This window comes from Pteropus alecto, unplaced genomic scaffold (assembly GCF_000325575.1).
Source record: "Pteropus alecto unplaced genomic scaffold, ASM32557v1 scaffold71, whole genome shotgun sequence".
Taxonomy (NCBI): Eukaryota; Metazoa; Chordata; class Mammalia; order Chiroptera; family Pteropodidae; genus Pteropus; species Pteropus alecto.
Genome location: NW_006433024.1, coordinates 6486483 through 6500697, shown reverse-complemented (window position 1 = coordinate 6500697; position 14215 = coordinate 6486483). Strand labels below are relative to the sequence as shown.

General features: G+C 31.4%; 1 protein-coding gene across 6 annotated transcripts in view; it reads right to left on the bottom strand.

Annotated features, from left to right (window-relative positions):
* The window catches only part of METTL15 (methyltransferase like 15), a 151938-nt gene that overhangs the window by 74943 nt on the left and 62780 nt on the right, over positions 1–14215 (bottom strand). For all 6 annotated transcript variants that reach the window (XM_025044037.1, XM_025044036.1, XM_025044038.1 and 3 more), the window contains exon 3: positions 2992–3128. In XM_025044037.1, the coding sequence (XP_024899805.1) occupies positions 2992–3128 (137 nt within the window). The remainder of the gene's footprint in view (positions 1–2991; positions 3129–14215) is intronic.

Sequence of the window (14215 nt, the reverse complement as noted above, 5' to 3'; positions counted from 1 at the left end):
AAGTAGATCTGGATTCTCTCCTCCAGTAATCAACTTGCCTATTCTTATGCCAATATCATATTGATTTCATTACAGTGATTTTATAGTATGATCTGACATCTGGTAAAACAAGTTTCCTCTTACTTCCCCCCCACTCCCCAAAATCTTGTTACTCCCCCCAACATATATGCTTAAGATTATATTATCCAAATTAAAAAAAAAAAAAAAAAACAAGACAAAACATACATCAGTTAAGCTAATATCAATTAAGATACTTCCTGGAAGTACATTAAATGCATCTATGAGTTTTAGGAGCTGACATTTAAAAAAGCATTAGTTTGTTTTGCCCCAAAACAAATACATTTTCTCTTTTGTTCAGATCTTGTATGCTTTTCAATAAGAAGATATAGGTATTTACTATTAGAGTATATTTTAAAATTTTTATCTAACCATCTTAATAATTTTACAAGTCTTTTGAGTTTTTAAGTATTCAAATCATTATTAGAGATATTTCGACCTCTCTTTAGTGTCTTAATTACTTCTGCCAGACCTTCCTAAAACATTGATTAAAATGTTTATAGAAGTTAATCCATATTTACATCCTGATTTTGACTTAAATTGTTATAGTATTTCATTGTTTGGGGAAACAATTGAATATTTTACATTTAAGTAGTTTACTTATATTTGTTTAACTTAGAGATTTTAATAAGAATAGCTATATGATCATTGCCATGTTTACCAACCTACCATTGATTGTCTGATATGGATCCATTCCTATAGATAGTAATCTTTTAATTAAACAATGTGTAAATTAAATATACTAGTATTTCCTTTTGAATTTTGCATTTATATATTTCAGTGAGGTTGGGCTCTTTCTCTTTTTTATTTTATACTATCTCTAGCAAGAATAGGTATTGAATCTATGCTAGATTCAATGTAAAATAATTGAAAGAACTTTCTGTATTTACGATGGTCAGGACTAGTGTAAAAGGCAATACTCTTTTCTATTTTTAATAGCTCGATAACAACTGCAAATCTGGTCATGGTACATTTTCCTATGTACTTTAGTTACCTTTCTAACCTCTTTTATGTTAATGACTTATTTGAGTTTTACAATTACTGAGTCAGTTTTAATAATTTATATTTTCCTAGGACATCATTCATTTCACCTAGGTTTCATGTTACAACAGAATTGTAATTATAATATCTTATGATTAAATTATCTTGTGTCTATGGTTGGTCTTCTTTCGCAAATTTAATCATATATTTTTGTTCTCTTTTTCCCTTAACAACCAGGCTAAAAAGGAGTTTTGCTATTTTCATTTTCAAACAGTGATCACTTGGGATTTCTTTATCTTTTCTCCATTTATTTATTTATTTATTTATTTATTTATTTATTTATTTATAGATTTTTAGTTTCTTTGATTCTAGCTTTTATGTATATTAATTAATTCCTTCTTCTTGATTTATTTTATTGTTCTTTAACTTATTATGTTTGGCAAAGGATCTATTTTGTTGATGAATTAAAAATGTCTCAATAAGATTTAAGCCACAATAGTATAATTTAATAAAATGAGATTATTATATGACAGGTCAGAATACATGTCCCAGTTCTATTTCTATTACATTATGTATGCCTTCTAACAAATCATTTAATCCATCTAGCTAATAGTTTCCACATCTGTGAACTAAAGAGAGAATACAGAGCCTCGAGATTCCTGTTAGGTAAAAAATTACACCTGATAAAATTGATAACCATTTAAGCTCCATTGAGAAAGTAGGGTATTTGAAGGAATAAGATACCTTGGAACAACTGGACTAGAAATTATTGCCTTTAGAAACAGCATCTAAAAATTTTCAATTTTTTTATGATAGTGAAATATAATGAAGACCTATACCCATTCTATGAATATTAAGGTGATAATCAAGTGAACACTTAAGTTGTTTCATAAACATGAATGCCCAAGTACAAGATCTTAAGGAGGGTGCATCTAAGTAACATTGCAGAATGACAGTGAAAAGATTTGAAACAATAAAAAGTTAGTACCATGTTATTAAATCACATCCTCATATATTTCTTAAAAGAAAATAACTTGGGATCAAATGGGTTTCAGGGACTCCATGAACCCTGCAATCTTGCAAACAAAAATTTATGTGAATTTATTTGCATACTTATTGGGAGAATAAATCACACGAATAGATTTGCAAAGAGTTTGGGACCTGAGAGAGACAGAAGACAGACTATGCTGGAATTGTAATCCAACATTCTGTTTATAGTCTTTGATTAAACTTTTCTATGGTTATACTTTTACTCTCGCCAAAGAAACCTTTTCCTTATTAGACAGCTACAACTAGTAAAAACTCTAGTTTACATCAAGTCAAAATTTACCTCTGAAATTTCTTCTATTTTCTTGATTTCAATCTCTGGAGCATGAGAGAATAGAATAATTCTCATTTCTGAAAATAGTCTTTTACATAGTATTTGGAGATAGTTATCTTAGCTCCAACATATTTTTGTTTTTCAGGCTGATGGCTTTTAAACACCATAGCATAGGGACTTAACTCATTAATTCTAAATTTTCCTTAAAGGAAGATGGTTTCACCACTCATAAAGACAATATTTTACATTTTTAAGAAGTTCTAAAGTAAAAGCTCACTAATTCTGATGGAGGAATAGATAGCTCCAAATTTACTTAGGTTATTTATCAAAATGTTATTCATGGATGGATTTCAAAACATCTTCAAATTTTAGCCAAAAGTCATTTTTGTATTTATTCTTATTTTTTCAGAAATAATAAATGCAGAATATCATTATTTTCTGATAACAATAAAATGGTTAAAAAAAAAAAAAGACACATCATTTACATTAATTCTTTTAAGGAATACAGGGCAGGAAATACTTAGTGGAATGAAGTGTAACATCAGACACGGGAGAACAAATTCCAAAAGAGTAAACCAAACTCTATAAAACTCAGCACCAAAATTAAATAATTATATAAGAGTATTACTTACGGATACAATTCTGAGAGCTGTTGAGCTATTACATGAGCTGTCGGGTCTCTGTCTAAGGCATAAAGAGTAATATTTGACTCCTTCTGTAGAATGGCTCTTGTGTGTCCTCCTGAACCAAATGTCATATCTAGAAAAATCTAGCCAACACAGAAAAAAAAATTACCACAGCATGAACAAAACTTATTTTTGCTAGCTACCTTAATTACTAGCAGCACGTAATTTTCAGAGCTGATAGCAAATAGAAAAACATTTATAATTATTTAAATAGAATTCAGTTTGTTATATATGAAATCTGGATCAATTATAAATGATCAGTTTAAAAGAATTCATCAGAGTATCAGTAAAACAATAATTGCTGGCACAGACTGACCAGTTCAAGACAAATTTACATTTCACTCCATGAGGTCAAACTGGCCACAGTGTTGTGCTGCTAGCTTTTTAATGCTTTCCAACACCTGGATGGTAATGATATTTCCAACAATTTCATTTGGAGATAGCTTACAATTAGTATGGCTCACTTTTCCTCAATTTCTCTAAATGCCTTATATTAAACATACAGATATTCAAGAATACAGGGAGAGCGAGAGACTATATCTAACAATAAATAGTAAGAGGACAAATCTTTAAAAATCTAACCTGGAAAATTGACAGATTAACCAATCCGACCTGGAAGAAAAACTCCAGGCTTAAATCAAAACACCTGGAGTAAATTCTAGCTTTGCCACTAAGTAGCTATATATCTTAGGGAAAGTTACTTAAAATTCCAGTGTCTCTAGATTTCTCCAGGATTTAAAAAAAAAAAAAAAAGGGGGCATAGAAAAAAAGGAGACACCACCAATACCTACTTAATTGGTAAAGCGATACACAATTTCTCGTTTAACTAAGACACTTTTGAGAGTGAAAGATTCTCCAGTAATAATTTTGATAGGACAACAAGATACAATGTATGGAATACAATGTATCTTTACATGCTTGGATCATTCTAGATACACAATAAAGTTAATGGGACCTCAATCTACTCCTTGGATATTTTATTTGGCTACACTATAAAGAAAATAGGTCACAGCTAGGCAAGAAACCAGACCTGGACCATAAAGACACATATGTACGAACAAGTTACTTGATTGTGGCTGATTTGGAAATGAAGACACTCTCAGCACCTCCCCTCAAAGATATGCTCGTAGTTTAATGTGATTGCAAAAGTAAAAACAATTACGCCAATGATACTGAATACTATGACAAATACACTACAAGCCAGACTGTTAAAAATATTTAAACATATAACTTTTTAAAGTCCATGTGTATACTGCAGAAGAGAAATCCCTGTAATAAATTTGAACATTTCCCTGCCCTGCATGGTATAACTTATTTCAGGGAGAGTGGTCAGAAACAAGGAATAATTATGCTTTGATTTTTTGCTACTGGCTACCATGCTGCGTCTCAGCCTCTGATCAGATCCTTAGAAAATTTAGCCTGCAATTCAAAGAATAACGTGGCGAAAATCTTCTGATCAAAATTGAGAAGAGAGATGTAAAATATGAGATGTAAATGTGGTAAAAACGTACAAGCACTGCCTTTTAACATAAATGTGTTAGCATAACTTAACCTTGTACTTCTATCACTGTTAGCACAAAAGGCATAACTACACATATTTTTCATCGTTTTAAATAGCATCTTTAAAATAACACTTAAAGTCGACTTATAAGGATCTATGAGTAGGTAAAAATTTTCTACCATACCTTAACTCAGTTTTAAGATTGCTAGGGGTGTAGCATAATTTAAATAAATAACTTTTCCCAGGCAAAACTGTAAACCACTTTCTTGTTATGGCCCAACATTAAATCTTGTTATACCTCTAAATTTAAACTAAGAGTATACCAAATAAAATAATTTACATATGATTACTTTATCTCAAGCCAGGAAAGTCCCAATCAATATTTACAAGAAAAAATCCTCATCATTAAAAATATCCTAGAAAATGTGAGATGGTAATTATAATTTACATGATTATTTTTTAATATATCATGATTATGCCCTTGAAGGTATACTGACAATCAAGGATGTTTCCATAGAGGAAAAAAATTTTGTTATTATCAGTCAATACAAAACAAAAAGTGAGAGACAACAGGGGTTTATGAAACTAGAAATGAACCTCACCAAACGTCCCTAGTTAATAGCTGATTAGAGCCATCAACTTTCATTTTCAGGATTCTAATATACATTGCTCAAAATTCTAATATACATAAAATTCAAATATAATAGGGAATCACCCTGCACTACAATTCAAAAGGGAGTCAATTAGTTTTCCCCTTCTTTTGGGTCATTAACTAAACATAAGAACACTTTTTTAATTTGTACAAATTGACAATAAAATAAGGAGATTGGACAAATTTTTTTTTTTTGGCTTAACAAATGCACAAGAACAAATAAATCTGAACATTTCAAAATAATCCTTCTACGGATCTCATCTATATATACATACATATGTATAGCTTATGCTCCAAACATATCAAACTCTTTCTCTGAAATTACCTGATATAATTATCTAAAAAGCCAAGCCCATATCTGATACCAAGAGTTTATTTTGGTAATTTCACTTATCACCTGTATAACCCTGGACAGATCATTTTAACTCTCTGAGCTTCAATTGCTTCATCTAATAAATGAGGTTAAAACATACCCCTATTTACCTCACAGAGATTTATAAAGATTATCTTATTTCTTCCTTAGAACCATGAGGTAGGTGTTATTAGATTTTACATATACAGAACTGAGATTACACTAAGCTAGTAAACGACAAATGTGGGAACTGAATATAGGTGTATCTAGCTCTACTATCTGTGTTCTTCCTCACATCACTCTGACTCCACATTAAACTAATAAAGTCTATATTTGTTCAATGCTTTGTGGTTTGCCAAGCACAAATATTTTCCTACTTGGTCTAACAAAAACTCTTTAAGGAAATATAGACAAGTGGCAATTATCCACATTTTTACAAATAGAAAAGTACGGTGCAAAGAGATAATGCAAATTGATTAAGATCATATTACTGGTGAGATAAAGAGAATCTCATCAACTCTAAATTCTATGCTCTTTCTGAAGGAAATGAAGAGACAAGGGAAGGAGGGAGCAAAAGAAATATGAAAAAAAAGTGGATGGTATGACAAAGAACGATAGCAGAAATGGCTTTAACAAAATTATACAAAAAAAAAAAATTGTGTTTTTTTTGATAAATCACTCATTCCCGCTGGAATTTAGGCTCTTGAAAATGATGTCTTTCTCTTTGTGTAGCAGGATAATGACATGTGTCTTCTCTCTCTCTCTCTCTCTCTCTCTCTCTCTCTCTCCCCCCTCCCGCTTCTCTCCCTCTCTCCCTCTCTCTGCCCCACTCACTCTCCCTCTCTCCCATCCCACCCCATCTTTTTCCCTCCCTCAGTCTCCTTTTCAAGCAGGTGCCTAGGTATTTAGAGTTGTAGAATGTATGTTTCTTAAAGATTTCTGCATGACAGAAAAAGAAAACATTTTCTATCTTATCATTTGAAGTCAACTTTCCCTCTTTTAAGATTAAAAAGAAAGACGAAGCTCAGAAAGAAAGCTAGTTATCCTGGCTACAGAGAGATTTCTCTGAAACTGGGTAGAAGAAACATGGAAAAGATGGACAAGTTCCAGGAAAGTACAGGAACGATGAAGTGACTAAGAGATGATGAAATCTCCCAGCAGCTGGCTAGGTGATGAATTGAGGGAAGATGCACCTTTAATCACAGGGCTCCCAGTGCTACCAGAGATTTTTGTGCCCCTCTATAGCACAGAAGCAGCAGAACCTTTGATCCCAGAGGGTGTGCAGAAATTAGAACAACAGGCATTTGAGGGGAAACTAAGCGTGGCATGAGAGAAGTGACAAGATGCAGGGCCTCTGCATAGCTCTGGATGGTGTATGGGTTCAGGTGGATGACTGAGATTGATGGCCTTTCAGCACAGGGAGCTGGGGCTCAGAATCGAAATGAAGATGATTTAAAAAATAAACTAGCATTTGAAGGAGAAGATTCACAACTACAATTCTCCAGCATTGCCTTCAATTGAATATAGTAGCATCAGTGCACAGTGGTAGGTGCTTAGTATATATTTAGTGATGCAATATGAAAAACTGAGCTCAACCTCCCAAGGTAACTATGATAAAGATAGCAATACTCATCTGTGCATATGAATTCAGGAATACTCTTCAAGATGTAAGACCTATTACCATAGAACCACATAAAACAGTCACAAGCTGTTCAATTTTTAAGAGTCATTAAACATCAATGTATTCCTAATATTACAAATTGATTCATTAATGAACATTCTTAATAGTAGTATATCACTAGAGCACCAAGTTTTTATTTGCTGGTCAGTTCTCCTTTACATTAAAATAAGAAAATGAACCTTTATTATTTTAGGTTAGCTCTTTTAATTAAATAGAACTAAATGACATTTTATCCACATGATCTTCTAAATATGATTAGGTTCTATTTTTAATAGGATGAGTCACATCTGAGTAGATGAACTATAGCTGTGGATCTGATATGGACAGCATACAGACACAGAATTTCAGAGTTCAAAGGGACGTAACAGACTATTCCACTTCCTCATTTTACTTATGAGGAGACCAAGACTCAAAGAAGATAGCAGATAGCTCTTGGAGGGCAAAGCTAATACTGAAACACAGACCCTATGTTCTTTCCTCTTCATCTCACAATACTTGAAATTTTAAAAACACACTGAAATAAAAACAATTGTTTCTTGAAAAAGTATTTTTTTTCTTAATACGGGCATAGATACATGTGATAACTTTATATCTTTTGTAAAATTTATTTTTCAATTATAGTTGACATATAATATTATATAAGTTTCGGGTGTACAACATAGTGATATACCTTATGAAGTGATCACCACAATAAATGATCTGGCACTATACATAGTTATTACAGTATTATTGACTATATTGTCTATGCTGTATCTTATATCCCCATGACTGTTGGGAACTACGTATTTTAAGCCTCCAACGCTGTTAAAAGCAATCATTGTTCTACCATACTAAAATTTTTAAAAAGACTTTATAAAGATAAAACTGTTGAATTAAATTCCAAAGACGATTCTGTTGTGTATGTGGCCTGATGTGTCTGCTCATTATGTGTGACAGCGACTAATAAAGATTAACTTCTTGACAGGTTACAGTTTTCAAAATTTATCTTGACATTAAACCAAAATTTTAACACTTACAACCACAGACTAACAGGTGGTTAGAGCTAGAAAGATCCATAGAAAAATCTAAGTTTAATTCCATTATTATACACTACTCTTTTTACAGTATACCTAGCACTGCACTCTATATCTGGACTCGAATGTGATAGATTTCCTTTAAGAGTCAGCTAAGGCTGCTCGCTAAGGGGGGAGACTGACACAAATCAAGAGATTTGCCTAAGATTATCCTGTATATATTAGATAATTAAATGATATTTTTTTCCAATCCAACAGTTCTAATCATTGAAATTTTAACACTGGAACAACACTGTTAAAATTGGACATGAAAACATTTTTAGCCATGAATAGTATGAGGGTAGATCTTCAAATTTCATTTTCCTAATGTTGATTAGTCATTTCCAATCTGTGCAAGATTTTTAATAGTAAGTTCTCATCTGAATTTGGAAACAATATGGCCTGATTTCACTTTAAAATTTCTTCCTATGAATATTTTCTTTTCTGGCAATTACTAATTTTGAATTTTTAGAATTAAAGTGCTTTTGAAATAATTTTAGTTAAACTACCTATTTACAACTACTAGTTTCATTTTGAAATACCAAAATGTCCCAACTATATACTTAACTTTCTGGATTTTTTTCAGGAGGTAATTAAATAAAAAGTATGATATTAATTAATAATTGTGTATTTACTAAACATGTAGTATAAATAAGGCCATAGGAGGTAATACAAAGTTACAGTTATAGGCCTTCCAAGTCAGTGAGAGAATTTGGACATGCACATAAATAACTACTCGTAAAAATAAATCAGCAATATAAGAAAGGCACATATAACATTTTATAAAGAGTAAAAAAAAAAAAGTAGGTACTTATTTTAATCTGCACCAAGATGGATGAAATTGTAATAGGTTATAATTCAACTGTGCCTTGAAGTCTGGGCAGCAGTAAGGGCTCATCCTTTTTTTCTGATTCTACCACATTCTCCAAATCCAACAGTTACCAAGTGCTGCTGATTTTATCATGTAAATATGTGTTAAATCTGTCCACTCTTATTTTTAATTAAGGTCCCATATTCTTTGCTTTACTATTGCAATAGGCTCACAACTTATATATATGCCTCTAACCTTACTTCTAATTCTTCTTGCTGCACTGTTAACAAAATATCTTTTCTAAAATAAAATTGTTGCATGTGACAATCCTATTTAAACCCCCTCACAGGCTTTCCGAAGCTACATGATAGAGTCCAAAGATCTAGGCATAATGGATAACATTCTTCATATTCTGGCCACTACATTTCTACATCATCTCTCATTCTCTCAGACGTGAATTTTACAATGTTTTCTCTAACCATACAGAAGTACATGAAATTATCGAACATGTCAAGCTGTCTCCTGACTCCCTCTCCCTTTTTGCCTCATTCCATCTCTTTCAAGCTTTAGTCTTAAATGGTTATGAGAATCCTAATATGTTCATAGCTCTATTCAGAGTTGGAAATACAACGGTAGGCTGAAATAGACACAGCCTTCCCACCATGTAGTTTTCAGCCCAGAGGTCTTCTTTCTTTCTAGAATATGCCTCTGAGAAATGCTCTAAACATTTGTGTCCCCAGTGCTAAATAATACATGACATAAATAAAAACAAAAAGAATACTGAATAAATAAAAACAAAAAGAATTAATCTTGGCAAAGGCATAGACACAGAAAAGTGTCATTTAAAGGGGAAGCAGGTTTGACTGAAATGCAGGATTTATTAAAAGAAAAGGGTAAAAAGGAGTAAAAGAGAAAAAAGAGAAACAAGGTGAAATGAACAACTTTCTAAGTGCCAAATACTGTCTTTGTTGTGATATATTCCTTTTCTTAATTCTCACTGCAGCGCTGTGAGATAGACAAAGTAGGAAATAATGCTGGAAAAGTAGTACGAAGTCAAATTGTGGCAGTCCTAAAAGGCCAAGATAAGTAATTTGTAACATATTTGCTAGATAATGAACAACTTCAAGTACTTCTTTTTTCAGGTACAAAAAATAATTTAACTGTCAACAGTATTAGATGGATGGTAGGGTGTGAGAGCACAGTGGTAACCTGGTGTAGAGCATTCAGATAAGAGGACAACAAGAGCCTGAACTGGCAATAGGAATGGGGAGTAACAACAACAATAACAATGTATGGTATATTTATTGCTTATTTTATGCAAAACACAATGCTAAACATTTTACCTGCATTATTCATTTATTTTATATATAAACACACACGTGTACACACACATTCAGTTAACTGAATGTGATTCTCAAAACCACTTTGAGGCAAGTTACTATTTTATTACTATTTTACAGAGAAGTGATGGGTATAGAGAGGGTTAGATAAATTGTCTGATTCAGGGCCAATAAACGATGGAGACAGATTTCAAAAACAATTAGGTCTCCTGAACCTGTACTACTAACTACATTGCTTTTATTATAGAGCTAGAATGGACTAATTAGATGTGGTGAGCTGAACAGTGAGAAAAATATTAAAAGATCACAAAGCATACTATCTTCGTGACTAAGAAGACACCATTTATTGTGCCAGCATTCGCTGTGCCACACACTATAAAAACTTTACCTAATTTAATTCTTACAATATCCTGTATGACAGATAAAACAATCCAGTTTACAGATGAGTATACTGCAGTCATCTGTTTAGGAAACATGAATTGGTGGTACAATGAGATAGTAGCAGAAATAACGTAAGCATTTATTTTCCCTCTCTTCCACAATGCTCCTCATCCCCTCCCAATTATTGTCAGAAAGGCCAAGGAACAATTCTTACTCTAGAAGACAGAAAATTAAAAGTATGAGAAGATACAGGCAGCTTGAAAGGGTGAAAACAGAGGTTTAAAAACTTCATGTGGGAATAGAATAACTCTTTGTAATAAATTTGAAACAGTGAAGTGAGGGTCATTGCTGAGCAGTTATTTTAAAGATAATTACAGTAAAAATTGAAATCCACAAATATTATAGCATTAATCCACAGTGGGAGCAAGAAGTGGGTTTCTGAAATGTTTAAAGAATATTAAATTTTAATTATATTTTTAAAATCTCAACCTAATCAAAAACATCAATACATGTAAAAATAATACTAAGGTAAATTATATTCATTACATATGCAAATTATAGTACTCAGCCTTTGGGAATACCGTGCCCCAAATACAGTGTACCTTGTACACATTTACCAAAAGCAACAGAGTGGGGCTGCTTCGATAAATAGCATGGCAAATGTTGAGATGAGATAGTTAATTGGACATGATATATGATATAATTATGATATAACACGATATAATAGATATTGAGACTAAAACATCACTAGAAAGAGTCCTCTGTTTTACGATCTCACTGAAATGTTTATACTTGCTAAGGCAGGCTATTGTTCTAACATTGTGTGCTGAATCACTCAAGACTATCGCTGACTTCTCTCAGGCTTTACTTATCTTTTCTCTCTAATCTGTTGACAGGTAGACATTTATCACACTGATGCATTTGTAGCCCTGAAATAAATTAGAACCTATAACTGTGAACTTTGAAGGCCATCAACCTTATAGTCAGCTAACATTTTGAACAAACATTTTTCCTACCAAACCCCTTCATTTATTATTGTCTTGTAAAACTTTGTTGAATATCTATCTGCTAAGTGCTTATTTTGTATAATTTGTAACTATTACATGGGTTTATGCAAAAAATATCTCAAAAGAGCATAAAAGTTATACCACAAATAAATAATCAATGCATTGCAATAAGTTTATCTCTTTTTCCATTTTATCAAGAGTACTGGTGTTATTATGATGACTCATTCTGCCTAAATTCTGCAAATATTTCATCTTGCAGCTTAAATTCTATCCTATTCATGAATTTTTATTTGTCATAACAAACTTATTTTTTTCTTCTTTAAAAGTATGTTCTTCAATTATATTAGATAACTAGAGTATTCATCCTTCTTGGCGATGAGTAGCTTTTACTCTTATCTGTAACACAAGATGAATTTCAATCACAAGTCCCAGCCATGTACAATGGACTGCCACTTGATCTGCTTTCAGATACAATAGTTGAATTAACACAAATAGTTAAAAATAATATGGCATGGGTGGTCTCAATAAGCTTAATTTCACAGAGGTTTCTGGCTGAGATAATGCTAATCTGTCAGCACCTTTTTAAATAAGAAAATTAGTTTTAATCTACATCGGCAAGAAATTCATATACTATATTCTGGACAAACTTTTTCATGAACATTATACAACTAATGAGAATGCCAGACAAGAATTTTCTTCTAATCATTATTAAATATATAGATTGTTTACAGTATTTGAAAAAAATACTGTGAAAATAATACAATACTAAACTTTAGTCAATGTGTTCAGCAAATGCTCTTTTCAAATTTTTTTGTGGGGGTGGGGTCCAAATCATTTTACTAATGGTAGTTTCAAGGTAGTTCTAATATTAAATTCTTATCAGCATTAAATTAAAACCAATGATAGTAAAATTTTCTATTACCTGGCCTCCAAATAACATTAATTTTACATATACTAAAGCAGACAAAATTATATAAATTAGTGTCTGATTCACTATGTGTACATGTGTGTACGTGTGCACATCTGCAGGCACACGTATATTCATGTAAGGGTAGGTGAACTTCCATATTCCTTACTTTGTTTAAACATGTGACTCAAGGTTGGAGCACTAAAAATAGGATGCACTATACCACCATGAAATCCTTGTGTGGAGATATTACCAAGTAAAATTTAAGGAGTGAGAAAGAGTTTCATAGGTAAGTTAAGAGGGAAAATAATCAAGAAAGTGTCATTAAAATAATTCAAAATAATTAGAAGAGGCAGGTTCAATAACATTATTAAATACTTTTAGAAGTGTTTTCATGACTCTCAAGTATTATATGAATTAAAAGACAAGATATAAATAAAGCAGCAGGGTATAAAACAGAGACTAAAGGTCAAAATGTCTGGTTTCTATTCCAGAATCTATTATTTTAATTGCCATAAAAGTTGAGTAAGTTACTTAACTTCTCTGACCCTCAATTTCATATGAAAATGGAAATAAATACACCATCCTAGTCCATATCACTAGGTTACTGGGATATGCAAATGAGACAATATCATGAAGAAATATGAAAATGTTGTAGTACTATATAAATATTATTAATAAAATCAATTTAAATTAAGAAAATAATTATTTACAAAATGCTTAAATTTCATAATAATTTATAGAAAATAGAAAAGTAGTCAGCATACAAAAAATATTTCATGGTTTCTGAATTTTAAGAAACACTAAAAACTTTCAATTGGTAGATGGTTTTTAAAAGGTGCTTCCAAATAACATGACATTTCTAAAGGAATATTTTCAAAGAATTTTAAATGCAATAAAAATCATCACTGATACATCTGAAATAAGACAATTTCATAATTAGTCTGACTTTGCTATATCTTAAAATATTTTTAAATTCTTTTAATTCAGCCCAAACTGAAAAAAATGCAACTTCCTAAATGATCTTTTAAATACTTATTCTTTAAAAATATATTTTAGAAATATAAATATTACTTTTCTTTTTAAAGTAATATTTAAAACAGTAATGGCTTTAAATTTTTTTATTATTGCCCTTTAAAATGTTATCACACTGCTAATCATATTTTGAAGTGTGTAAACAACTCCATATAGAGACAATAATTTGGACAGTGTGGCTAATTTAATTACACTGGTATTCTGACATATTACTAGGAATAAATCTCAATAATTTCTCAATTTTTAACTGACTTCCAAGACTATAAAACTTTCAAAGTGGCTAGTTGACTCAAAGGAAGAAATATACATACTAAAATCAATTAGTTGATTATCTTGACAGTAAAAATTATGCACTTATTGCATGAATTCTATATGGAGAACACAAAATTTTGGAGTATAAATTTTGTATGGAGATACAAATTATAAAATATACTCCTAGTTTCCTACTGGA